Below are 27,516 nucleotides of genomic sequence, written 5' to 3'. Positions count from 1 at the left end.
AGACAAAGAGCTCACATCCCTTCGCACTTGCTGCCTGGTGGTGGAGCGCTGGTCATCTTCAGAAGATGACGCACGAAGGGCTCTCACCTCTCCAGCTTGCTGCTCCGCCCCGGTAGTAGGCTGCTTGTCTTCAGAGGAAGAAGAGGACGGCTCTCAAACCTTCGTACTAGCAGCCTGGTGGTACAACGCTGGTCATCTTCAGAAGATGACGAAGAAGGGCTCTCACCCCTCCATGCTTGCTGCCGCCTCCGAGTAGTAGGCTGACTGTCTTCAGAGGATGAAGAGGAAGGGCTCTCAAACCTTCGTACTCGCTGCCTGGTGGTAGAAGTCTCATCCTCTTCAGAAGAGGAAGACAAAGAGCTCTCTCTCCTTTGCCTGCTCTCCTTCGTGACGGTAGAAGGGTTGGTGCCCACGATGAACAAAGAGCTCACGTCCCTTCGTACTAGCAGCCTGGTGGCACAACGCTGGTCATCTTCAGAAGATGACGACGAAGGGCTCTCACCCCTCCATGCTTGCTGCTGCTTTGCAGTAGTAGGCTGACTGTCTTCAGAGGATGAAGAGGAAGGGCTCTCACCCCTTCGTACTCGCTGCCTGATGGTAGAAGGCTCATCCTCTTCAGAAGAGGAAGACAAAGAGCTCTCGCCCCTTTGCCTGCTCTCCTTCATGTTGATAGAAGGGTTGGTGCCCACGATGAACAATGAGCTCACATCCCTTCGTTCTTGCTGCCTGGTGGTAGAGGGCTTGTGTTCTGCACAAGACAAAGGGCCCCTCACCCCTTCTCTGTGCTCCTTCACGATGGTAGAAGGGTTGGTGGTCTCCACTAGACGGGTCTCTCACCCCTTCGGCCGTGCTCCCTCAAGATGGTGGGAGGGTTGAGGTCTTCAGGAGAGGAAGGTCTCTCACTCCTTCGTTTGGACTTCTTCGAAGAAGAGTCCATATCTCCTGAAGACCAAGGTCTTGTAAAGAATTTTAGTCCAAAAATGGATCTAAACATCTTCTAGATTATCTCTTGTTTGTATACTGGCGTTGTCAAACTGCAAGTACAAACACACAAACACACACAGCAATTACTTCACTGATAATCACATTATTGTTTCAAGCAGCACACTAAGCAAGTTATTACACTTAACTAAACCTTCTAACTGAACTTAAATAAACTGAGAAATATTTCTCTGGTCACACATCATTATTGTACTGTGCTTGATAAAAAAGAAAATGCATAAGGTCTTCCACAAATATCACTTAGAATAATAATAATTATTATTATTATACTTATATTATTTAGACTTTAGACTACAGTATAATGTACTTTCAAATAAATCAATCAAGTATTAATGTATGTCAGACACATAAACAGTACATATATCCATTGACATACTATAGCTGCAACTAGTAGGCTACAGCAGTGACAGACTGGGATCAAAAAACGGCCTTTGGCATTTGCAACACACAGGCCCTATTTTCAAACCACACCAACCCATAGAAATAAAATCGATAGAAAGGCCATTTCCATTCAAATCAACGTAGCAGAAAGGTGAACTGTTGCCATGTTAACATATAAACTTCAACAAACCGTGGAGTAGTAACGTTACGAGGCAGAGAGCCAGCCGCTAAATGAGTCAAATTAACTTCATGCCATTTTATTTCTATGTACCAACATCACACAAATGTCATAACACATACAAAAAACCTATAAAAAGCAAAAATGTGCCTACAACAGTTTAACATCTTAAAGCATCTGCAGACCACTAGAGCTAGGTGGCGGTGCTACGACATGATACGCTCCACTAAAGGCACAGCCAGCACAAATACAACGGCTCGACGTTAGCACAGTAGCTAGCTAGCTAACACAACAGCTCCACCAAAACACAGAAAGAGCAATGCACGGCTACAGTTCAAATTACAACAGTTTCACCAAAATATGCAGCTGCTAACGTTAATATTAGCTGAAGCAACACACTCTTTTTGTGTGGAAAATAAATCAATTAATTTAGCATATTTTTCACCAGAAGCTAACCATGCTATCTTTGTTTTCTCTCTCTTTTTCCCGTTGGTCGTTTCGTGCCGCGATACATTTTCTTTTATCTTGGTGGTGGTCAGTGATAATGGATTCGGCGCTAAAAAAAACCATTTTGAAACTATCATAGCTCTCCACATTCATGAGTACATGGTACTGTAAACATTTCCATGGCAACAGCGACTTGGACCAAACAATGACGTCGTTGCAACGCTTATGATTGTGGTTAGTGTAGTTTGTCTACATACGATCGCGAATAACAATAACTTTTTGAAAATAACAAGAAAAATTATTGATATTATTTTATTATTATTATCTATATTTTTTATCAGTAGCGGCCCATAGATAGATGGCCAGTCCCTCACTTGGCTAGTGAGAATGATAATATTAGACAATATTTCTACCATTAGTAAGAATAATATAATAATAAAACACTGCAATGAAAGCAGTGTTTTACCCACTAGCTAGCTAGCTCAGAAGACATCTTCACTGTAACACGACCAGACATTTTTGTTTTAGATCAACAACCCACAGATAATTTTAAAACAGGACGTATTTAGTCATATGTTAGAGATAATCATTAATTCCCATGTGATCTGTGATAGAAGCTGCAGAATGTCACAAGTGCAGGGACTACAAACCTCTTAGCTAGTCAATTCAAAGAGTATAGAAGTTACTTCTATATTTGGTCAATTTAAAGTTTCCTCTGCAAGGAAACACTACACAAGCAGTCAATTTTGTGCACATGCAATTTAGGCAACAAGTAATGCAACATTTAATAATTAAAATTGTTTTGTGCAAGAGACAAAATGCATTTGCTTACGTATTGCTATCTTCACTTATATGAAACACACTTAGACACAGTAACAGCACAACATTATTAGTTTTATTTTTAACATTATTTTTTTATATTTATGTATTCAATTTGTAAACATGATAATGCATGTTGGTGTACAAAAGGTCATTATGATAGATAGATGGAGCTAGATAGATGCTACTGATCCCCAGGGGAAATTCAAGGTCAGTAGCTCAATTACATCACACACAACATATACATACATCATAAACAGGATGATCAAATAATGAAGTATGCTCTATGGTAAGGTGCTCTATGAGAGTGTGTGTGTCATGGTGGTAGTGCAAATAAAGTCAATAGTGCAAGGATAAAGGATACCCTTTATCACACAGCTGAGGAGGAAGTCATCAGAGCAGGATAATAACACCAATCTGATTACAGCTCTTCAGATGAAGATAACTTTGAGCTAGAGTTCATATAACTTCTGAAGTTGACATTTTATCCACTTTTCAGCCCAATTCCTTCTGGCATCGTTTGTATGCCGTTTTACACTCAAAATCAGTTAAAAATCCTTTGCCCCAAAAGTTGCCAGTAAAACATGTCTATCTGACAATTTCTATTAGATGAAATGCATTCCTGAGATGGCACATGCTGTTATAGCATGAACAGAAACATGAATTAGGTTAGTAATATGAAAAAAAATAATGTTTTGTGACAGCAACTATAACTAGAATAATTACAGCAACAATAACTTTATTCTACAACATGATTTTTCAACCAGTAGTTATGGAATTGAATGACAACTAGGCTGACTAAAGCTTTGTCCGTCCTGACAGTACTATTCTACAGTACGATTCTTTCACTCTGGTGACTGTCTTTACAGCCATCTGAAGGCAGCATTTATTTGGAGAGGGGAGGGAAGACGTCCTGGGCCACTGTCTAAGTTTAGTAAATAGTGTTGTGACAGCAACAACAACTTTACTCTACAACATGATTTTTCCACCGGTGGTTATGGCATTAATGGAAACTATGCAGACTATGCTTTGTTCGTCATGACAAGTTAGTAACGTTAACGTTACTGTAACGGTAATGAAATATGAATGAAATCTGAAGGCAGTAGGTATCGGAGAGGGCGCCCCGGTCTACTGTAACGTCATTCGATAGAAATATTGTAACGTTAATGTTTAAAAATACAATAGCCTAATTTAAAATGCCTCCGAGTAACGTTAACGTAGGCGAGGACGGAGATTTGACCGAGACACTGACATTTGCTAGCTAAATAAAGTTAGCAGTAACACTAAGGTAACCGGTGACGCTATTAACAATATTCCGTAGTGGATAAACAACAAATAAAAGGTAATGTATTATTTAAAATGACCAAAGGCTGAGAATATGTTAATGAACGATTAACGGTAACTTTAACGTTAACGTTACCGTTACCATCATCGGGACTCGGTTTAACTAGCTAGCTAGCTAGTTAAGTTAGCTTTAGTTGATACCATTAGCTTTTCCCAAACGATCAAAAAATCAACTGGGAAGTACAAACAGTGAGTGTAATGAAGAATTAATTATTTCAGGCTTAGTAAAATATAAGCAGTGAGTGTTATAAAAAATTATTTCATTCAGACTTAGCTACCAGAAATACTGTAGGATAGAGACCTACATTGACCGCGACCGCAGGTCCAGCGTTGAATGTCGGTGTGTGATTGGTAGTCTGCGGTCAAGAATCCTTCGTTTCCAATTGGTAGTCTACAGTCAAACGGTCATGCGGCACGAAAGCGATCAGAACGCGTAACTGAACGTACTCTCTGCGCAACGGTAGACTCAACCTCTGCTTTTATTTAAAATAAAAAACAAAACAAAACAACAGAACGGCACACAGATTCGTTCCTTTCAACACAATCCTTTGGAGAGGTAAGTCGCACTTTACAGCAGAGCTGAAACTACTTTTTACTCAACTCTTTCTGTTAAGTAGAGCCGTATTTTGTTGGGGAAGGAGTACATTTACTTTCCTCACAATGTTCTGTCAAATAAATATATTTTTTATCAGTTATACTCCAGCTATCAGATGTGCTGTCTGTGATCAGGAGATGCAAATGCATTTTGTCTCTTGCACAAAACAATTTTAATTATTAAATGTTGCATTACTTGTTACCTAAATTGCATGTGCACAAAATTGACTGCTGTGTGTAGTGTTTCCTTGCACGGAGGACACTTTAATTTGACCAAGAAGTAGACTTCTATAGCTAGCTAGCTACTCTTTAAATTGACTAGCTAGCTAGCTAAGATGTTTTGTAGTCCCTGCACTTGTGACATTCTGCAGCTTCTATCACAGATCACATGTGAATTAAAGATTATTTCTCAAACGTATGACTAAATTCGTCCTGTTTTAAGATTATCTGTGGGTTGTTGATCTAAAACCAAAATGTCTTGTCGTGTTACAGTGAAGATGTCTTCTGAGCTAGTTAGTTAGCGTAGAAAACACTGCTTTCATTGTAGTCTTTTTTTATTATTTTTATTATTCCTACTAGTAGAAATATTGTCTAATATTATCATTCTCACTGTAGCCCAGTGACAGACTGGCCATCCTCTATGGGCCCCTACTGATAAAAAAAAGATATAATAATGATAATAAAATAATAATAATTTGTCTTGTTATTTTTCAAAAAGTTATTTTATTAAATAAAATTCTAAGCGCTATGACGACGTAATTGTTTGGTCCAAGCGCTGTTGCCATGGGAATGTTTACAGTACCACATGTACCCGTGAGCGAGCGAGAGCTAGCTACAATAGAAGCTATGATATTTTCAAAATGTTTTTTAGGAGCGCCGAATCCATTATCACTGACCACCACCAAGATAAAAGAAAATGTTATCGCACGGCGAAACGACCAAAGGGGAGACGAAGAAAACAAAGATAGCATGGTTAGCTTCTGGTGAAAAATATGCTAAATTAAGTGATTTATTTTCCAAACAAAAAGAGTGTGTTGCTTCAGCTAATATTAACGTTAGCAGCTGCATATTTTGGTGAAACTGATGTAATTTGAACTGTAGCATTGCTCTTTCTGTGTTTTGGTGGAGCTGTTGTATTATGTAGCTAGCTAGCTAACTGTGCTAAGCCGTCGAGCCGTTGTATTTGTGCTGGCTGTGCCTTTACTAGCTACAGGTGATTAGCATTGTTGCTATAACCTGGCCCAAGACATATTCTTTTAGTTTATTTTATTTTGATCCTGTTTCAAATAATCAATTTCCAATAATTTAGTGGGGCGTATCATGCCGTAGCAACGCCACCTAGCTAGTGGTCTGCGGATGCTTTAAGATGTTAAACTGTTGTCGGCACATTTTTGCTTTTTATAGGTTTTTTGTATGTGTTATGACATTTGTGTGATGTTGGTACATAGAAATAAAATGGCATGAAGTTAATTTGACTCATTTAGCGGCTGGATCTCTGCCTCGTAACGTTACTACTCCACGGTTTGTTGAAGTTTATACGTTAACATGGCAACAGTTCACCTTTCTGCTACGTTGATTTGAATGGTAATGGCCTTTCTATCCATTTTATTTCTATGGGTTGGTGTGGTTTGAAAATAGGGCCTGTGTGTTGCAAATGCCAAAGGCCGTTTTTTGATCCCAGTCCGTCACTGCTGTAGCCTACTAGTTGCAGCTATAGTATGTCAATGGATATATGTACTGTTTATGTGTCTGACATACATTAATACTTGATTGATTTATTTGAAAGTACATTATACTTTAGTCTAAAGTCTATATAATATAAGTATAATAATAATAATTATTATTCAAAGTGATATTTGTGCATTTTCTTTTTTATCAAGCACAGTGAAATAATGATGTGTGACCAGAGAAATATTTCTCAGTTTATTTAAGTTCAGTTAGAAGGTTTAGTTAAGTGAAATAACTTGCTTAGTGTGCTGCTTGAAACAATAATGTGATTATCAGTGAAGTAATTGCTGTGTGTGTTTGTGTGTTTGTACTTGCAGTTTGACAACGCCAGTATACAAACAAGAGATAATCGAGAAGATGTTTAGATCCATTCTAAAATTCTTTACAAGACCTTGGTCTTCAGGAGATATGGACTCTTCTTCGAAGAAGTCCAAACGAAGGAGTGAGAGACCTTCCTCTCCTGAAGACCTCAACCCTCCCACCATCTTGAGGGAGCACGGACGAAGGGGTGAGAGACCTTCGTCTAGTGGAGACACCAACCCTTCTACCATCGTGAAGGAGCACAGAGAAAGGGGTGAGGGCCCTTTGTCTTGTGCAGAACACAAGCCCTCTACCACCAGGCAGCAAGAACGAAGGGATGTGAGCTCATTGTTCATCGTGGGCACCAACCCTTCTATCAACATGAAGGAGAGCAGGCAAAGTGATGTGAGCTCTTTGTCTTCCTCTTCTGAAGAGGATGAGCCTTCTACCACCAGGCAGCGAGTACGAAGGGGTGAGAGCCCTTCCTCTTCATCCTCTGAAGACAAGCAGCCTACTACTGCAACGCAGCAGCAAGCATGGAGGGGTGAGAGCCCTTCGTTGTCATCTTCTGAAGATGACCAGCGTTGTGCCACCAGGCTGCTGTGTACGAAGGTTTGAGAGCCGTCTTTGTTCATCCTGGGAAGACAAGCAGCCTACTACGCGGGCGGGAGCAAGCAGGGAGAGGTGAGAGCGCTTTGTCGTCCTCTTCTGAAGATGACGAGCGTTCTACCACCAGGCAGCAAGTGCGAAGGTTTGTGAGCCCTTCCTGTTCATCCTCTGAGGCAGCAAACCTACTACCATCGACGAAGGGCAGGCAAAGGGGAGAGCCCTTTTCTTCCTCTTCTGAAGATGACGAGCCTTCTACCACCAGGCAGCGAGTACGAAGGTTTGAGAGCCCGTCCTCTTCTTCCTCTGAAGACAAGCAGCCTACTACTCGGAGGCGGCAGCAAGCATGGAGGGGTGAGAGCCCTTCGTTGTCATCTTCTGAAGATGACCAGCGCTCCACCACCAGGCAGCAAGTGCGAAGGGATGTGAGCTCTTTGTCTTCCTCTTCTGAAGAGGATGAGCCTTCTACCACCAGGCAGCGAGTACAAAGGTTTGAGAGCCCTTCCTCTTCATCCTCTGAAGACAAGCAGCCTAATACTCGGAGGCGGCAGCAAGCATGGAGGGGTGAGAGCCCTTCGTTGTCATCTTCTGAAGATGACCAGCGTTGTGCCACCAGGCTGCTAGTACGAAGGGACGTGAGCTCTTTGTTCATCGTGGGCACCAAACCTTCTACCGTCATGAAGGAGAGCAGGCAAAGGAGAGAGAGCTCTTTGTCTTCCTCTTCTGAAGAGGATGAGCCTTCTACCACCAGGCAGCGAGTACGAAGGTTTGAGAGCCCTTCCTCTTCATCCTCTAAAGACAGTCAGCCTACTACTCGGAGGCGGCAGCAAGCACGAAGGGCTGAGAGCACTTTGTCGTCATCTTCTGAAGACGACGAGCCTTCTACCACAAGGAGGCAGCAACAACGAAGTCCTTTGTCCTTCGTAGACATCAACCGTCCTACCACCTTTAGGCAGAATGGAGGAATTGGTGAGAACCATTTGCCCTGCATTGACATTGACCAGCCTACCATCTGGTGGGAGCACGTACGAAGGGGTGAGAGACCTTTGTTTCGTGGAGATTTGAACCCTTCAAACACCTTGAGACAGGACGGACGAAGTGGTGACAGCCCTTCCTCTACATCTTCGTCTTCTGAAGACGACGAGCCCTTTACCACAAGGAGGCAGCAAGAAAGAAGGCCTAATAGCCATTTAGCTATCTATCTGAGTGCGAGAAAGGAGAGGGAGATCATTGAAAGAGAAAAGCAGCGTTTGGAGGAGGAGGGTTTAAAAAGAGAAAGAGAGAGGTGTGAAGAGATGAAGAGAAAGAACCAGGAGAAGGAGAGGAAAACGTTTGGTCTGCGTTCAAGAATATACATTTGGTGGCTCAATCGCAAGATAAAACGCATTGCCAGGGACATCCAATCGACCTTTGTGGATGAGTGCTACCTCCTGCGTCATGGTAAGAAAGTAAACTTACATTTTGTCACATAAAATGTCAAACAGGTACATGTATAAACTCCTTTTAGATCACAGTAGATCAGTGGTGGAACAAGTATTCAATTTCTTCACTAGTAAAAGTTCCAACACCACTCTGTAAAAAAAAACTCCATTACAAGTTAAAGTCCTTCATTTAAAGTCCTAAAAAGTGAAATTATTGTTCAGTAAATTCATTGAAAGTAAGTAAAAGTAGTCGGAAAACCAGCCCATGTGACTAATACAGGCTAATTACATTACATTGAACCGTTACAATGAAACACACAAGGTGTGTTAATTAGAGGTGTTGCTTGTGTTTTTGAATTTTGGAGAGAGCCAGGTTAGCTGCATACTTAACACACTTCAGTCTTTAATATATAGTACTATTATGAGTTTAAAATGTTGTCTATTTATGGATCATTTGTTCAGCTAATCAACGTTGTGTAGATTGTTTGTCTAATAAAGGCAGCAGTGAGAATACTTTCTATTTCTGAATATTTCTGAATAAACTCCCAAAGTTGCCTTGTGTCATCCTGTTCTGCAGGGAAGGAATAAACGTGTATCTGTTTACATCTGTTTAAACTGTCAGAAATGTATTTTTATCTCACAGTGGGCACATATTCCTTTCATGAGTTAATTTATTTATCTTATTTAATTATCATGGAGAACAAAGGAAACATACTCAGTTAAGCTAAGATAGCTCTTATCTCACTTATGGCGCCAGGCCAACATGTACTTTTAACAACTTGCAACAAAACAAATCTGTTGTCTGTTTCCTTTTGGGAGGGGTGCGAGTGTACAACTGGACTCCAGACTTAACCTTTCATATGCTTTTGGTTACAGATCCCCTCAGAAATCCAGAGAAAATGGCAGAAAAAGAACGGCTGCTTGACCGAAGGAGGGAGCTGGTCCTGTACAAACACAGACAAGAATTTAAGGTGGAGAGGGAAGTGAGGAAGCAAAAACTGAAGGTAGAGAGGAAGGAAATGAATGCGAAGAAGATGGAGAATATCTCTGAGTTATGCAGCAACTCAGAAAGTATGTTAAATCTTCGCAACGGGCAAATGCCAGTCAGGTCACGCAAACTAGTACTTGTTAACATATATCAATTAAGATAAAAGTAGAGCAATCAGAAAAATGGCACCAAATAGAGAGAGGTAATTGAGGGAGACAACAAACATTTCAGATTTGACAAAACAGAAGTAAAGAAAAGTAAAATATTCTTTTAAAACATTAGCAACCACCATCAAATATCCTTGTAACCACATGATAACACCCTAGAGTCAAAAAGCATTGTGCAAATAACAGTGTCCTAACTTAGCGCCACCTGACCCAGTCTCATTCATCCTAACCTAGCCTAATTTAACCAAGGTTAGCCCAGCACCTATCCTAATTTAGCTTTGGTTAGGTTCTGGCAGAGACCTTATGGTTGGGGTTAGACCCTAAAGACAGTAGAAAGAAGAAAGTAAGGCAAGACTAGGTTGAAAATAGTAATAAAAACGTATTAAAAAAACACAGTAGAAAGAAGGAAGGCAACACTAGGGCGACAAAAGTGAAAAATTCAAATAGCCTAAGAGACAAACTTTGAAAAAAGCAGAATTAAACTTTGAAAAAAGAGACAAACATTTTTAAGAAGGGCGCCCGGATAGCTCAGTTAGTAGAGCGAGCGCCCATATATAGAGGTTTACTCCTCGACGCAGCGTCCTGGCTTCAACTCCGACCTGCAGCCCTCTGCTGCATGTCATTCCCCCTCTCTCTTCCCTTTCATATCTTCAGCTGTCCTGTAGATATAAAGGCTGAAAATGGCCCAAAAAACTATCTTTAAAAAAATAACTTCGAAGATAAAAAGACAAGAAGTAAGGAAGAAAGACAAGAATAGGTCAGAACAAGCGACAAAACCTTAAAAAAAAAAGTGACAAACTTCAGAAACAGCGACAAAAACTTTGAAAAAAGCGACAAACTTGGAAAAAAAAGACAGTAAAGTAACTACAGTCTTATAACTGAAAAACATTTTGCTAAAAATGTCACATACCCCCTGCAGTTCTCCGAAGTACCCCTAGGGGTACACGTACCCCCATTTGAGAAACACTGGATTAGATCAATGGATCACGGGGGACTGGGTCCTGAGTCCCGAGGAGACTTAATAATAGATTTAATAATAGATTTTATTTGTAATGCACTTTACATTTGGAGCAAATCTCAAAGTGCTACAGTTAAGATCGTAAAAGCAAGATAAAAACATCAATATAAAATACAAATAGACTTGGGTAAAAAAGTTAAAGTTTAAAGCAATAGTTTGAGGTGTCTCAGATGGGGGAGGACATTCCAATCCGACAACAGAAAAAGGGCTGAGATAGTCCTGGGGGGACGGGAGTTTGTAACGGAGGGACGAGGGTAGTTAGAGGTGAGTAGTCTTTCAGATGGGAACATAGATGCACTGGTGGGTACAGGAGCCTCCGCTGCTCAGTGCTCCTTTGTTTGGTTCCTGCTTCATGATGAAGATGAGAACAGGTAAACAGACCAACCCATTTTAACGTTTCACTGCATTGATTCAGATGTAGATTGTATTCATCTTTTGTTTAGAAGTTTTTTTTTATCATAAGGAGCTTTTTATACTTATATTTTAAGTTAAAGTAGCAATACCACAGTGTAAAAATACTCCATTAGAAGTAAAAGTACTCATTATAAAAAAATGGACAATATGTGATGCCTTATGAAAGTGAATTATTATTGCAGATGGTGAGTAAGCAGCATTGTATTGTTGTAGCTAGTCGAGAGGTAGCTCATGTCACGCCCCGGCCTGCCGTGACTTCTGCACGGTGACAGTCTGGTGTGTGTGTGTGTGTGTGTGTGTGTGTGTGTGTTTGTTTTAGTTTATTTCTTCATTTTGTTATGCCTGCCATGTGTTTGGTGTGTTTTTTTTGTTTGTTTTTTCTCTGTCTGTCTGTGCTTCTGTTCCCCCCTACATGTTCCACAGAGTGAGGACACGTCCCCCCCCCCGTTGATTCTCCCCACACCAGGTACCAATTCCAGTCAGCGCCCCTGCTACTCATCCTGCTCCATCATCTGCCTTCAGATGCCAGTCTGACTTTCCTCTCCCTGCTGGATTGTTCCTGACCACTGAGTATGCTTTTTCACCAGCCTCTGAGATTTGTCTCTAGTCTAGTTCCTTGTTGTTGTACTTCCCTGTTTGCTCCGGCCCCTGACGCACAAGCATCACTTCACCACCACCCCACTGCCAGTCAGCCATCTTCTCAGGACCCTTACCCCTCTGCCAGTCCAGCCATCTTGGGCTCCAGTACCCCCACTGCCAGTCCAGCCATCTTGGACCCAGCACCCCACTGCCAGTCCAGCCATCTTGGACCCAGCACCCCACTGCCAGTCCAGCCATCTTCGGACCCAGCACCCCCACTGCCAGTCCAGCCATCTTGGACCCAGCACCCCCACTGCCAGTCAGCCACTTCAGATTATCAGCAGCCACTGCCAGACGAAGATCTACCCAACCCACAGCCATTCCGGACCCAGCACCCCCACTGCCAGTCCAGCCATCTTCAGACCCAGCACCCCCACTGCCAGTCCAGCCATCTTGGGCCCAGCACCCCTACTGCCAGTCCAGCCATCTTCGGACCCAGCACCCCCACTGCCAGTCCAGCCATCTTCAGACCCAGCACCCCCACTGCCAGTCCAGCCATCTTTCACCTACACCCCCCTCCATCCAGCCATCTTGGACCCAGCACCCCAACTGCCAGTCCAGCCATCTTCGAGACCCAGCCCCCCCACTGCCAGTCCAGCCATCTTCAGACCCAGCACCCCCACTGCCAGTCCAGCCATCTTCAGACCCACGCACCCCCACTGCCAGTCCAGCCATCTTCGGACCCAGCACCCCCACTGCCAGTCCAGCCATCTTCGGACCCAGCACCCCCACTGCCAGTCCAGCCATCTTGGGCCCCAGCACCCCCACTGCCAGTCCAGCCATCTTCAGACCCAGCACCCCCACTGCCAGTCCAGCCATCTTCGGACCCACCACCCCCACTGCCAGTCCAGCCATCTTCGGACCCACCACCCCCACTGCCAGTCCAGCCATCTTCGGACCCAGCACCCCCACTGCCAGTCCACACTCACAGCTTCAATAAAATAAGATTCTTTACCACCTACTCCTAAAAAGTAATGTTTTTCCTCAAATTTGGAGAGAAGCTAACGTTATTCCTTTACCCAAGCAAGCTCGGGCTGCCTTCACCGGCACCAACAGCCGACCTATTAGTTTGTTGCCTGTTCCTAGCAAACTATTAGAACAAATTGTATTTGACCAGATACAGTGCTACTTCTCTGTTAACAATCAGGTCACTCAACATGCACTGCACTTACACAAATGACGGATGATTGGTTAAAGGAAATTGATCAGAGGAATATTGTGGGAGCAGTACTGTTGCCTTTGATGTCATTGATCACAAATTATTATTGGAAAAACTTGTATGTTATGATTTTGCTGCATCTGCTTTATCATGGAAATAAAATGATGTATCCTACAGAACACAAATTTTTTTAATGGAAGCTTTTCTGACACAAAACATTTAGAGTGTGGAAAGAAAGAGTTGCAGATAGCACTAGAATGGGTTACTAACAATAGACTATTCCTAAACATGTCAAAGACTAAAAGCATTGTATTTGGTACAAATCATTCCTTGATCTCTAGGCCTCAGCTGAATTTGATGTTGAATAATGTAGCTGTTGAACAAGTAGAGGAAACAAAGCTTGGTCTTCTTAGATTGTAATCTGTTGTGGACAAGACATACGTTATCTTGTTGCAAAGATGGGTAGGAATATCTGTTATAAAAAGATGCTCGGCTTTTTTAACACCACACCTGACCAAACAAGTCCTGCGCTCTAGTTTTATCACATCTTGACTATTGCCCAATGATATGGTCAAGTGCTGCAAAGAAAGATCTAGGTAAACTGCAGCTGGTTCAGAACAGAGCAGCGCGTCTTGCCCTTCAACGTCCACTCAGGTCTAATGTAAACAACACGCATGTCAAACTCTCCTGGTTGAAAGTTGCGGAGAGACTTTCAGCATCACTCCTGGCTTTTGTTAGAAACATGAATGAAGAAAAAATTCCAAATTGTTTGTATAGTCAACTTACATTTAGCTCTAACACTCATAAATACTCCACTAGACATGCCACTAGAGGTCTTTTTAAAGTTCCTAGAGCCCGAACACAATGCAACGTACAGTATTGTATCGAGGGATGGTTGCTTGGAACTCACTTCCAGCAGAGATTGCCAAAGCGCATAATAAATCAAGTTTTAAATGACAAGTAAAGGATCATCTAAGGGCCCTAAGACTGTAACCATATTTTTGTACTTAGTTATGTATAGGAATATTGATAGGTAAACAAAGATGTTGTAAGATTGAATTTTTACTATATTCTGTGCTTATGTATTTATTGTGATATTGTGATATCATATATTACTATTAGAATACATAGAAAGGAATATGTATATCTATATACACAAGGAAAATAATACTAGCTATACTGCTCTTATTTTTATATTCTATGAGTGTTTTGTCTGAAAATGTAGTTTTATGTTTTGTGTGGACCCCAGGAAGAGTAGCTGATGTTCTGCATCAGCTAATGGGGATCCTAATCAAATCAAATACTCCAGTCTGCGCCTGAGTTCTGATCCCCCTTCCTGACAGCTCAATGTGTTTACAACAATACATCATATTATATAAAATGATCATGTTCTGTATGAAAGTTATTAATCTTGGAGTAACTAATAACTGAAGCTGTTGTTGAGTAAAAAAAAGGACAATATGTCACTTTGAAATGTAATGGAGGAATAAAGTGTCATAAAATGAAAATATTATAATATATAATATATTATTTATAACTCAAAATTGTACTTTAGTATTTGAGTATATTCAGTCTACCACTGGTGAAGAGGAAGATGAAGGAGAAGAAGAAAACGAGGCAGGAGAAGAAGATAAAGAGGTAATTAGTCCTGACATCCTCCTTAAAGACATCCAGGTTCTGTATCATCCACCCAGTTTGGCCCTGACTGATCTATAGAGACAGACCAGTGTTTTACTCAAAGAAACGTGACAAAAAATCGGTTTCTAAGGTAAATGTTAACTGCAACTTTTTTGAAGTAACTATACCAACAACTGGGAATTATAGTCTGTGCTAAAACCATTTTTGGGACACTAAATATAAATAAGGTCCCTTTGGGAGCTCAGTAGTGAATATGGGACAAAAGAAAGAAAAGAAATCAACATTAAACAAATATTAAAGTGATAATCCAAAGACGTGTTGTTATGCATTTTGCGTCACCTTGTGGTCACATCATTATTTGGTTCATGCTCAGTGTTTTTACAGATAAATATGATGATTCTTCTGTGTTTGTACTGTGTTGTATTCAGTTAACTCATATAAATAACAGTAGCAATGAAGCTGAATCACCTCAAAAAAAAAAAAAAAAAAAAATTGTAATTTTGTTGGTAAAAAAAAAAAAAGGTTATTTTTGGTAGTTTAATTATTATTAATGCATCATATTTCATAAAAATATAATATAATTTGTCTGTGAAACTTTAAAGGCCACACTGGTGTTTTCACTATAATTGACATCTCCCTCATCATTCTGTTGGAAACTTAGCCAGCTATTGTGTTTAGTGCGTAAAGTCTGGTGATGTGCGTAAAGGTTAGCAGACTATTTTAATAATCTTCATTTATTTGGAATGATTTTGAGGTTTAAACTGGCGGTTTGACAAAATAAGCATTGCAGAGTGTCAGTGTGGGCTCTGGGTAATTTTGATTTCCAAACTATACAACTTAAACACACATGTTCAAAAATGATAAATGAACAATAAGTCATTACGTTTCAAGTAGTGACAAACCAAAGCAAGTTTATTCTGACCGAAAAAGTTAAGCGTTAGCTTATTACAGCTTTGACTGTTTTCATTCATTATTTAGTACAGTTCCCTTTAGATTACACACTGAGAATGAAAGAAGTCAACAGAAAATATTTGTATGTCATAAGCTAAATACCCCAAAAAGTCTGGATATACTCGTGCAAAGTCTTTGAAAAGTCTCCAAAAAGTCACTGTCTTCCAGGCCAGATTACTAAACTTCTAGAAGTGCTAACGTCACAAAGACACCAAACTTATTGCCTGAAAGCTGGAGCTATATGGCTACAAGCTACAAACAAGACGTGAAGCTGGGTTAAAAGGTCAACAAATACACTGTAATTCCATGATGGATGAAGTATATATCTTTATATAGGGAAATGCGCTTAGTTACATTCCAGCACTGCCAGTGGGGGTCAGCTGTACCAAAGTACAAATTCCCTCAGTGTGAATGGGTGACATTTTGCAGGTGTGTGGACAAATATGTAAATATCAGAAGATGGCAATGAATTCAGGGTCTCTCCCAAGTGGTCAAACTATTTTGTGAGCACTAGACTACTGATGTTGAAATAAACAGTACAAACAACTGCAAATATGACATATTCAACAATTATACAACTCATTAAGCACACTTACTCAATGAATCCAGAATAAAGCCATTATCCTTTGATGTTATTGTGTTTGTATGTCATGCATGACTATGTACAGGGAGCACAAAGGCCATTTTTGTATATCACATTAACTTCTTTCAAGTATTGTGATGGGTGGTGTCACTCACCCCACTAAAAGTATAAGATGATGAAGTTAGATTCAACTATAGTTTTCATTTGAGGGTTGTATTAATATTTGTTTGTTTATTGATAGTATTAAGGATCATGGAAGTTCTTATTATATTTCTATTGCCATATGTCCATAGGTGTACTAAAGCAGCATCAACAAGGTCGTCTCTTTTGGTTGGGCAGTACAGGGTGTTGCCCCAGTGGGTTCTGTACAGCTGGTTAAACTGCTGTGGCTGTTTGTCATGCTCGTCCACTTTGCTCCAGGCGTCCAGGACGTCCTTCCTCTGCTCTGAGCTTAGTGACAGCTTGTCCTCCGTCAGGCCAATCTCCACCAGCACAGAGCAGAACCGTTCCAGCTTTGAAAAGCCGGGCAAAGGGTTTGGACTGCAGGCATCCTCCTGTTAAAATAAATAAAGTTAAATGTGTACATCGTTCAGCAACCAGTGCAAATTTAATTCATTCTGGCCGACACACAGTTACTCACAAAGGCTGGAGGGTGAACAGTGGAGGTTTCGTCGCTGGTGAGCGTTATGTGGGGCATGATGACATCCAGCGCATCATCATGTGCCTCCACGTCGCTCTGGTACGCCTCATCGGACTCTGGATGGGGCTGCCCGGGCTGAACCACCTCCTCCTCTGGACCAGGTCCATCATTTACAATGTCCTTAAGGGAAAAGGGTCCAGATTCACCCGCGCTCTGGCCGAACAGGTACTCTAGCCCCAGCAGCTCGTTGGAAGGGACATCAGCAGGGGCTCCACAGTCTCTCTGAATAGCTGCTGACAGCGGGTGTTGAGGCGGTCGATCAATGGCGTCCTCTGCCTCCAAACACGGCACCCGAGCTCCTGTCCGAGTTCCACCGTGCAACGCCACTTATCAGGTAAACCTGATAGGGCCGTGCTGCACGGTGGGGACCCGAATAGAATAGAGCACTGCTTTAATAAATGACCCAGAGGGGCAATTTGGCTTATCTATCCCAACCTTTTTTCCCCGGTGCCCCCCCCTACTCATGTCTAAGAAAAGCTCAGCCCCCCCGCCCCGAAACTGAAGTTGAGGTAACTCTCGAGATAGAGCCTTACTTTCTTTTTTGATACAGAGGAGTTATCAGCACTGTTACATTTCTCTGCCATGTTTCATTCATAAAATAGTGATGCCGTGGCGGCAGGAAAAACGAGCATACAACAAAATATATAGTGTTCATACAGACTTTTGTATACATTATATATTCTAGTGTATTATCATAATTTGTTTAACATTTGCAAATGTTTTTGCGCCCCTCCTGTGATCTTTGCCGCCCCCCCCTGGGGGTGCCCGGACCCCAGGTTGGGAACCACTGATCTAAACCATACAATATACACATACACTATAGACATGAATATGAACATTAACACAAGTACAAAGTCACTGTAGTTGTTGTAACCTGTCACCAGAACCATCACAAGAGGCTATATTGCCATCACAAATACAATAAAAGGTATTCAAATAATGACATTTTTAATTAGTTACAAGTGTACAGGCTACTTTTGTGTACCTGGAATCATGTGTGGAAGAGTTTTGTGGAATCCTTCCAGGCTGTTGCTTCCACGCAGACATTTGTAGAAGGGCACGTCCACATTGTTGATGTCTGCGGTACGCGCCAGCCTGTACATGATCATGCCTTGAGGATCCTGGATGCACTCCAGGTGTCGCTGCTGGCTTGCCCACATCTCATCATCTGTAAATACAGATTCATACAGAGATACAGTGTGTTATGTTCATTACCTATGCTACACTATCTGTTTTGCTGTTATAATAATAGCTGTTTTGTATGTTGTCTTTAATACCAGTTGTTTTGAAGAGGCTCACTCCACTCTTGTCCAGCCCAGCGGGACCTCTTACCTTCTCGATGGCGAGGTCTGACCCTACGCACGTGGTGTTTAAGGTGGCCCCTTGAAATGTTGTCTGGGACAGAGTTCAGCATTGCCGGGTTCTTGGCTTTGATGGCCTTGATGAGCAGCTCCAGGTCGGTGCGGTTGTAGGCCATCACAGCCCCAGCTAGAGTCGACTTGAACACAGCGTACTTGCAGTGTGCCTTTTGCTGCGTCAAACCGGTGCATCCAGCGGAAGATGTCCCGACGCACAACCACACCACTGTCCCCCCAAGGCTGGAAGAAAGTCTCTGTCCCTGTTGGTCCCTGTGCAGGGCAACACCCATGGTCCACAAATAGGTTTTTGGGCACAGCTTGACTGGCCAGCCGGAACCTGTCCATGACTCCACGGCACATTGGTTTCAGCTTCTCGGTGGACTCCTCACAGGTTAGCACAAACAAAACTATCTGGGACTGCTCGTTTACGATGCTGGTGAACCGCTCAGATGAGCCTTTGCCCCCGCCAGACAGCTTCGTTACCACCTAAAACATATGTTCAGTTTGAATAATGTGATTCTCTTTCTGTCAACAGTGTTAAAATGGGTTCAATTAAAGCTGAATCAAAACAAAAAACATTACTGCTAATGTTTGACATCATACAGAATAGCATAACTTTTGTGATTTACATACTTTCTTGGTGGAATCCATTTTCAGCACAGTGCCAAAAGTGGAGAGGATCTGGTTCCGGTAATCCTGCACATTGTTGGCCTCTGCCAGCAGGACGGGGTGGTGCAGGAGCAGCGGGGATGGAAGCGCTCTCTGAGGAGGTGGAGCCTGGACTGTGTGTCCAAATACAGAGACAATCCCTCCGGCTTCTGATACAGTCACGAAGAGTGTGGTGTACAGATCCTTACGATGAAGGTACTCCTCATTATGATTTTCATGTAGCTGCCGCCACACTTTAATCATGGTGTTCCCTTGTACCAGGCAGCAAGTACGGAGGGGTGAGAGCCCTTCCTCTTCATCCTCTGAAGACAAGCAGCCTTCTACTCCAAGGCGGCGGCAGCCAGTATGGAGGGGTGAGAGCCCTTCGTCTTCATCTTCTGAAGACAACCAGCCTTCTACCACCAGGCAACAAGAATGAAGGGATGTGAGCTCTTTGTTCATCGTGGGCACCAACCCTTCTACCAACATGAAGGAGCACAGGCAAAGGGGTGAGAGCCCTTTGTCTTGTGCAGAAAACCAGCCCTCTACCACCAGGCAGCAAGTACGAAGGGGCCCTTCCTCTTCATCCTCTGAAGACAAGCATCCTTCTACTCCAAGGCGGCAGCAAGCATGGAGAGGTGAAGACCCTTCGTCTTCATCTTCTGAAGATGACCAGCCTTCTACCACGAGGAAGCAGCAACAAAAAAGGGCTGAGAGCCCTTCCTCTTCATCTTCTGAAGTAATTGCTGTGTGTGTGTGTGTTTGTACTTGCAGTTTCAAAACGGCAGTATACAAACGAGAAATAATTGAGAAAAAGTTTAGATCCATTTTTGGACTAAAATTCTTTGCAAGACCTCGGTCTTCAGGAGATATGGACTCTTCTTCGAAGAAGTCCAAACGAAGGAGTTAGAGACCTTCCTCTCCTGAAGACCTCAACCCTCCCACCATCTTGAGGGAGCACGGACGAAGGGGTGAGAGACCTTCGTCTAGTGGAGACACCAACCCTTCTACCATCGTGAAGGAGCGCAGGTGAAAGGGTGAGAGCTCTTCCTCTGAAGACAAGCATCCTTCTACTCCAAGGTGGCAGCAAGCATGGAGGGGTGAGAGCCCTTCGTCTTCATCTTCAAACAGCAAAAGAAGAAAAAGGCAGTTAAAAAGCAAAAAGGAGAGTGAGAGCTCTTCCTCTGAAGACAAGCATCCTTCTACTCCAAGGTGGCAGCAAGCATGGAGGGGTGAGAGCCCTTCGTTTTCATGTTTGTATACTCACTTGCTGGTGAGGATGGCAGGGAACATAGCTTGGTGAGCCTTGCTAAGTTGTGATAAAATAGCGGAATCCCACGCAATCCAGCGACCCACTGTCACACCTTCCTTGCTCCTGCCTGCCTTGGTACACGGCCTGCAGCACAGGACCTCTGCCAGCATGGTGTACCAGCTGGAAACGTCGCAGATGTGGTGTACCTAAAGTACAGATAGAAGGAAAAAATCAAATAAAGGCCAAAGCTTTTTTCTTGCATGTTTACATAGATAGTATTGGGTATTTAACTGAAAATGTATAACTCTTTACAAAGATGAAGTGAGGTATACCCAGGTGTGGTAGCCAGACTTGTACAGGTGCACATTCTGTTGGCTTCGAGGTGACAGGAGATTTGTGGGAAGCTCTCAGCGTATTCAGCGAGGAGGTCTTTCACCCACCTGTTCCCCACCTCTCCCTTCCGATGTGGTTTAGACCTCTGACTGGCGCCTGTCAAGCATGCTGAAATTATATAGGGTAAACGAGCTTATTAAGCCCACCAACATCACTTTTCAGATGTTTAATCTATACTTACCCATACATTTTAGGTAAAATTAAAGTCTAATGTCTGGGTGTGTATAACCAATTTAAATCAGTTTTCACTTTTATTTCATAAATGGCATTTGAAAAAGTGACCAACTTTTTAGCTTTGTTATTAATGCAGAAAAAAGGTAAACTTCCAGCATGCCTTGTAATGTGAGGCATGGTTTTTATTGCAGAAATAGACCTTAAATGCTTTTCTTTCTAAGCTTGTTGCTGCTACTTTTTGTCTGTGATTGACTATGGCGATGTTTTAACATATGTATGCATCTTATTAATGGCTTCACTCCTTAGGTACCATGGAGCACTAAGGTTTATTTCAAATCTCATCTCTCTGTCCTCAACGTCCATTTGAAATGCAAAAGAAAGGCTTCTATGTATGCTGCTCCTGGGACATGGAATTTGTTGCTGCACACTGATCTTGGTCTAGTGGAGCTGGTCTCTTTTATTTTATTATGATTTTCCAGGTCCATACATTACCGACAATGATAATACATATCATACTTCTCATTAAGCCATCTGTAAATGTACATTAATAGCCCCCAGAAAAGTATCACAGGCTCTGTAAGCATAACAAAAGTGAGCAAGGACGCATTAGGCATTCATACTGCATTATATACACATAACCATTCTTAAATATGGAGCTGGGGTCTCATTTATAAACGTGGCGTACGCACAAAACGGGGCTAAAAACGTGCATACTCCACTTCCCACGCAAAGGTTGTGATTTATAAAAAACAAACTTGACGGGAGAATGTGCGGTCCTCCACGCAAATTCTGACCCATGCGTACGCACATTTTGGAGACAAAATAGGAATTGGCGACGCAGATGGTGAGGTGGTGAACTAAAGTCAGACTGCAGAAAGTACATGTGGGAATAAGGGTTAGGCTACTCTTAATATGTTTAAGTTTTAAAAAGTAATGCCTCACGCACATTTCTTCACACCATATGAAGATTAAATCCAGCAGTGTTATTTGCGCTTGTACTGAGTGATAATTGTTCCATAAACACTTCAAACTGAAATCTTAAATAAAAACTCATTCTTAATATTTAATCAGCGCTGTCTCGCCGTCACATTGTCCGCTACAGAGCGCAGGAGGAGGAGATGGCCCGACTGCATGGAATACAGGATAGCATCAAATACCCTAGCATTAGATAACTGCACAACATAGTGTAAATAACTAAATATTCTGTCTTTAAAACTGTGCATATATCATCAAATGTCAAAGTCTGGAAATACAGCCGTTAAGCTCTCGCGCAGTCGTTACGCTCTATGTCCTCATTATCAGTCTGAACTTTAATACTGTTTATAACAAACCCTGCATGAAGAAAATTGTGTTTGCTTATTACATTTCGATTTCAAATTGTATCTCGGGGTGGGGGATACCACTAGTTGTTGCTGTGATTTTAGCAAGGTGTTAACAATCACAAACTGTTGTAGACTAAACATATAAATACTGCGGTGAACCCGTGCGTAATGCTGCATGATGGCACTGCTGGCCCTGCAGGAGGACTGGAATGGAAGAATCAGGAGAAAAAGAGACTTCAGGGACCATGACGATGACTGGCTAATATGCCGATTTAAATTCCCTAATATAGCTGTAATAGTAATATAGCTGCGCTCTTGGATTTATGTACTGAATTGGGTCCAGTAGAGAGGGCAAGGCGCCGGAACCGTGCCATATCCCGGTCCAAATACAGGTCCTCGCCACTCTGGGTGAAACCGGCTGTTTTCAGAGGGAAATGGCTGACAGCTAAGTGTTTTTTTAAATCAATATTATATATAATCTTCAACTTCATCACTAAGGCTTGTTTGGATATAATATATAGTTCTGTTAAATCTTATTATATACGTCTGGTATATCGAAGCTGTCCCCGAGTACCGTAATGCCTGCCGTTTTGGAAGATTTTATGAATAAAGGTAGTCTATAGATCCGGTTTCCCTACACTGTGCGACAATAGGCCGTAATTATAATTCAATTGGCAGCAATTCCAGAGCGTCTGAGAGTTTTTTTTTGTTTGTTTGTTTTCTCCGCCAGTCGTCATGATTCGGCATGTTTCGGTGTAACGAAGAACAACTGCCAGAGTCATTAACATACTGATCAGCATTCACGAGGTGACTTACATTGACTATTTATGGTTAAAAATGGTGTGTACAGGGCGGGATAAGAGGCTGATCCACGTACGCACACTTGTAGTCAATCTGTGATTTATAAAGGGAACATTGCTTACAGGTGTGCGTACGCACGGTTTTATAAATCTGACTTTTTTTCGGCGTACGCCAATTTGGGCTTTTGGGCGCACGTACACTTATAGTAAGGATCCTACGCATAGTTTTATAAATGAGACCCCAGGTCTCTTTAAATGTTTTCAAAAGTAGGTTGAAGGTGCTGCAGAAGGGTACATCAGGTTGTAAATGCGTTGACTGAGCTATTTGCCCCTGTGTGATCTAGGATACAAATACCTGAGTCTTCTTTTTGTTGTTGGTATAATCGTGGTGTGATTTGAAATTGTATTGTCTGTTATATACAGTAAATATTTATGTAATTAATTGATGTGATCACTCATTTGTAGTGTGTGAACATTGCAGAAATGATAGATTTCACATTGTTCCCTCCCTGTAAACACTCCCTTAATGAACCACACTGTGCTGCTGCTGTAATGATAGAGCATGTGGTCTGTTTGCTCGCATCAAAAGTAGTTCTTAAGTAATATTTTAAGATATATCTTCAGTTTTATTGCACCTTGGGATCAGCAGGCACATGTCATACATGTGCTTCAATAACTTAATATTGACAAATCTGATTGACTTACATTAAAAAGTGCTACTTATGTGACAAGTAGGTTAAACATCACATAGTAAAAAACAGTAGTTGAATAGTAGAATTAATAGTTTTTTTCTGGGTTTATATGTTACTTATACCCTACTTCAACCTAGTACCATCAACATCATGAGTTAAACTGCAATTAAGATGACTAGGGCGGTGCCCGTTGAAAATATGTCTGTTTGGAACGGGCCGACTGCTTGGCCTGTGGTATTGCTGCTTGTAGAATTCTTCAAAACCAAATTGTACCCCAAAATTACTTACATAAGGACCCCAAACCACTGCAACTCCACTGTATAGCCTATACTACTGACTTACAGCGTAGGCTACGTCTGCATCAGAGGCAGACATTGTACTACTGTATTTACCTGATAGAGAACGCTGCAGATTCAGAATGTAATCACAAAATATCACAATGACAATGTGGAGTAATCAGACATTAGCGTCACGGACTCATGGCAGTGCGCTACCCACCCGGCCCATTATGATCGCTAAACAGCACATATCTGTGATCATCAACCACCAATGTGTGCTTCTTTTACTGACGATATCTTTTGCATTTCTTATCCAAACAACGTCAAACTTGGCACTGCACTCGTGCCCGTACCAAGACTCCTGTCAAGTTTGAAATCCATCGGAATAACGGTTCGAGAGATATGCGCTTAACACCCAGAAAGACAGACAGACGTTCCTGCAATTTATAGATAGATGAGCAAAGAAAACTTTGCATAGATAAATAATAAACACTGAATAAAGTAGTTTTTTGTAAACATGCAATCAAAAAAAATGCACAGCCAACAATGGTATTGAATATAATATGCTTACTACTTCATGTATCCCACATAATTGTGACAAGCCAGTGGAAGGGTGCATTGTCACACTGGCCAAAAGGGACTAGCAGCTTTCCCAGGCACAGCTGACGCGATGGTGCAGGGATGCCGTCTGCTCAAAGGAGCTTCTCTGCGTGTGTCAGGGCGCTGTCCTGGAAGAGCAGCTCCTGTGGAGGTTTAGGGAAAACCATCTTTTTCTCCCGACAGCAACGGGCCTCTTTAGTCGCCGTCAGTACGGCCTGTTGACGGTGTGCAGGGGCCTCTGGGTTGACGATGCGGATTACTGGGGTTGCCATCTTCACTTATATATGCTGAAACACACTTAGACACAGTAACAGCACAACATTATTAGTTTTATTTTAACATTATTTTATATTATGTATTCAATTTCTAATATGACAATGCATGTTAGTGTACAAAAGGTCATTGATAGATAGATAGAGCTAGATAGATACTTTACTGATCCCCAAGGGGAAATTCAAGGTCCCAGTAGCTCAATTACATCACACACAACATACACATACATCATAAACAGGATGATCAAATAACAAATATGCTCTATGGTAAGGTGCTCTATGAGAGTGTGTGTCATGGTGGTAGTGCAAATAAGTCCAATAGTGCAAGGATAAAGGATACCCTTTTATCACACAGCGAGGAGGAAGTGTCAGAGCAGGATGACAACTGCTCAATCCTGATTACAGCTCTTCAGATGAAGATAACTTTGAGCTAGAGTTCATATAACTTCTGAAGTTGACATTTTATCCACTTTTCAGCCCAATTCCCTTCTGGCATCGTTTGTATGCCATTTTTACACTCAAAATCAGTTAAAAATCCTTTGCCCCAAAAGTTGCCAGTAAAACATGTCTATCTGACAATTTCTATTAGATGAAATGCATTCCTGAGATGGCACATGCTGTTATAGCATGAACAGAAACATGAATTAGGTTAGTAATATGAAAAAAAATAATGTTTTGTGACAGCAACTATAACTAGAATAATTACAGCAACAATAACTTTATTCTACAACATGATTTTTCAACCAGTAGTTATGGAATTGAATGACAACTAGGCTGACTAAAGCTTTGTCCGTCCTGACAGTACTATTCTACAGTACGATTCTTTCACTCTGGTGACTGTCTTTACAGCCATCTGAAGGCAGCATTTATTTGGAGAGGGGGAGGGGAAGACGTCCTGGGCCACTGTCTAAGTTTAGTAAATAGTGTTGTGACAGCAACAACAACTTTACTCTACAACATGATTTTTCCACCGGTGGTTATGGCATTAATGGAAACTATGCAGACTATGCTTTGTCTGTCATGACAAGTTAGTAACGTTAACGTTACTGTAACGGTAATGAAATATGAATGAAATCTGAAGGCAGCAGGTATCGGAGGAGGGTCGCCCCGGTCTACTGTAACGTCATTCGATAGAAATATTGTAACGTTAATGTTTAAAAAATACAATAGCCTAATTTAAAATGCCTCCGAGTAACGTTAACGTAGGCGAGGACGGAGATTTGACCGAGACACTGACATTTAGCTAGCTAAATAAAGTTAGCAGTAACACTAAGGTAACCGGCGTACGCTATTAACAATATTCCGTAGTGGATAAACAACAAATAAAAGGTAATGTATTATTTAAAATGACTCAGAATAGGCTGAGAATATGTTAATGAACGATTAACGGTAACTTTAACGTTAACGTTATCGTTACCAGTCATCGGGACTGGTAACTAGCTAGCTAGCTAGTTAAGTTAGCTTTAGTTGATACCATTAGCTTTTCCCAAACGATCAAAAAAATCAACTGGGAAGTACAAACAGTGAGTGTAATGAAGAATTAATTATTTCAGGCTTAGTAAAAATATAAGCAGTGAGTGTTATAAAAAAATTATTTCATTCAGACTTAGCTACCAGAAATACTGTAGGATAGAGACCTACATTGACCGCAGCGGCAGGTTCAGCGTTGAATGTCGGTGTGTGATTGGTAGTCTGCGGTCAAGAATCCTTCGTTTCCAATTGGTAGTCTACAGTCAAACGGTCATGCGACGAATCAGAACGATCAGAACGCGTAACTGAACGTACTCTCTGCGCAACGGTAGACTCAACCTCTGCTTTTATTTAAAATAAAAAACAAAACAAAACAACAGAACTGGCACACAGAGTTCCTTTCAACACAATCCTTTGGAGAGGTAAGTCGCACTTTACAGCAGAGCTGAAACTACTTTTTTACTCAACTCTTTGTGTTAAGTAGAGCCGTATTTTGTTGGGGAAGGAGTACATTTGCTTTCCTCACAATGTTCTGTCAAATAAATATATTTTTTTATCAGTTATATTCCAGCTATCAGATGTGCTGTCTGTGATCAGGAGATGCAAATGCATTTTGTCTCTTGCACAAAACAATTTTAATTATTAAATGTTGCATTACTTGTTGCCTAAATTGCATGTGCACAAAATTGACTGCTTGTGTAGTGTTTCCTTGCAGAGGAAACTTTAAATTGACCAAATATAGAAGTAACTTCTATACTCTTTGAATTGACTAGCTAGCTAGCTAAGAGGTTTGTAGTCCCTGCACTTGTGACATTCTGCAGCTTCTATCACAGATCACATGGGAATTAATGATTATTTCTCAAACATATGACTAAATACGTCCTGTTTTAAAATTATCTGTGGGTTGTTGATCTAAAACAAAAATGTCTGGTCGTGTTACAGTGAAGATGTCTTCTGAGCTAGCTAGCTAGTCGTAGAAAACACTGCTTTCATTGCAGTGTTTTTATTATTTGTATTATTCTTACTAATAGTAGAAATATTGTCTAATATTATCATTCTCACTAGCCAAGTGAGGGACTGGCCATCATCTATGGGCCGCTACTGATAAAAAATATAGATAATAATAATAAAATAATATCAATAATTTTTCTTGTTATTTTTCAAAAAGTTATTGTTATTC

At 41.5% G+C, this 27,516-nt stretch overlaps 2 protein-coding genes and 1 long non-coding RNA gene across 5 annotated transcripts; 1 reads left to right on the top strand and 2 right to left on the bottom strand.

The window, feature by feature from the left end:
* Positions 1 to 4,692: 4,692 nt before the first annotated feature.
* LOC120560108 (general transcriptional corepressor trfA-like) lies at positions 4,693 to 10,080 on the top strand. The gene is made up of 4 exons (XM_039802280.1): positions 4,693 to 4,727; positions 6,811 to 7,389; positions 8,016 to 8,839; positions 9,697 to 10,080. The coding sequence occupies exons 2-4, from the start codon at positions 6,851 to 6,853 to the stop codon at positions 9,969 to 9,971; spliced, it is 1,638 nt and encodes a 545-aa protein (XP_039658214.1). The 5' UTR covers positions 4,693 to 4,727; positions 6,811 to 6,850; the 3' UTR covers positions 9,972 to 10,080.
* Positions 10,081 to 15,737: 5,657 nt separating this feature from the next.
* LOC120560109 lies at positions 15,738 to 20,201 on the bottom strand. Of its 2 annotated transcripts, none has more exons than XM_039802281.1 (5): positions 19,069 to 20,201; positions 18,355 to 18,921; positions 18,063 to 18,245; positions 17,018 to 17,431; positions 15,738 to 16,931 (listed from the first exon to the last, which is right to left on the bottom strand). In XM_039802281.1, exons 1-2 carry the CDS (start codon positions 19,909 to 19,911, stop codon positions 18,448 to 18,450), a joined length of 1,317 nt encoding a protein of 438 aa, XP_039658215.1. In that variant the 5' UTR covers positions 19,912 to 20,201; the 3' UTR covers positions 15,738 to 16,931; positions 17,018 to 17,431; positions 18,063 to 18,245; positions 18,355 to 18,447. The 2 variants fall into 2 exon arrangements, with proteins under 2 accessions (XP_039658215.1, XP_039658217.1); XM_039802283.1 differs by having other exon boundaries at positions 18,410 to 18,921.
* Positions 20,202 to 20,262: 61 nt separating this feature from the next.
* Positions 20,263 to 26,763, bottom strand: LOC120560111. 2 transcript variants are annotated; one of them, XR_005639425.1, is made up of 4 exons: positions 26,481 to 26,763; positions 24,566 to 24,891; positions 20,668 to 20,836; positions 20,263 to 20,541 (listed from the first exon to the last, which is right to left on the bottom strand). It is a non-coding gene; the product is annotated as an uncharacterized LOC120560111 (long non-coding RNA). The 2 variants fall into 2 exon arrangements; XR_005639426.1 differs by having other exon boundaries at positions 26,508 to 26,763.
* Between the last annotated feature and the right edge of the window lie 753 nt (positions 26,764 to 27,516).

Source organism: Perca fluviatilis, chromosome 6 (genome assembly GCF_010015445.1).
Source record: "Perca fluviatilis chromosome 6, GENO_Pfluv_1.0, whole genome shotgun sequence".
Lineage (NCBI taxonomy): Eukaryota > Metazoa > Chordata > Actinopteri > Perciformes > Percidae > Perca > Perca fluviatilis.
This window is presented reverse-complemented; position numbering and strand designations above follow the sequence as displayed.

Coding starts and splice junctions, on each gene's coding strand:
- LOC120560109 (XM_039802281.1), bottom strand. CDS start 19,911: ATGGATCTAAACTTTTTCTCAATTATTTCTCGTTTGTATACTGCCGTT. Junction 18,922..19,068: donor AAATGGATTCCACCAAGAAA/GTATGTAAATCA, acceptor CATATGTTTTAG/GTGGTAACGAAGCTGTCTGG.
- LOC120560108 (XM_039802280.1), top strand. CDS start 6,851: ATGTTTAGATCCATTCTAAAATTCTTTACAAGACCTTGGTCTTCAGGA. Junction 7,390..8,015: donor GACCAGCGTTGTGCCACCAG/GCTGCTGTGTAC, acceptor TTGTGCCACCAG/GCTGCTAGTACGAAGGGACG. Junction 8,840..9,696: donor GTGCTACCTCCTGCGTCATG/GTAAGAAAGTAA, acceptor TTTTGGTTACAG/ATCCCCTCAGAAATCCAGAG.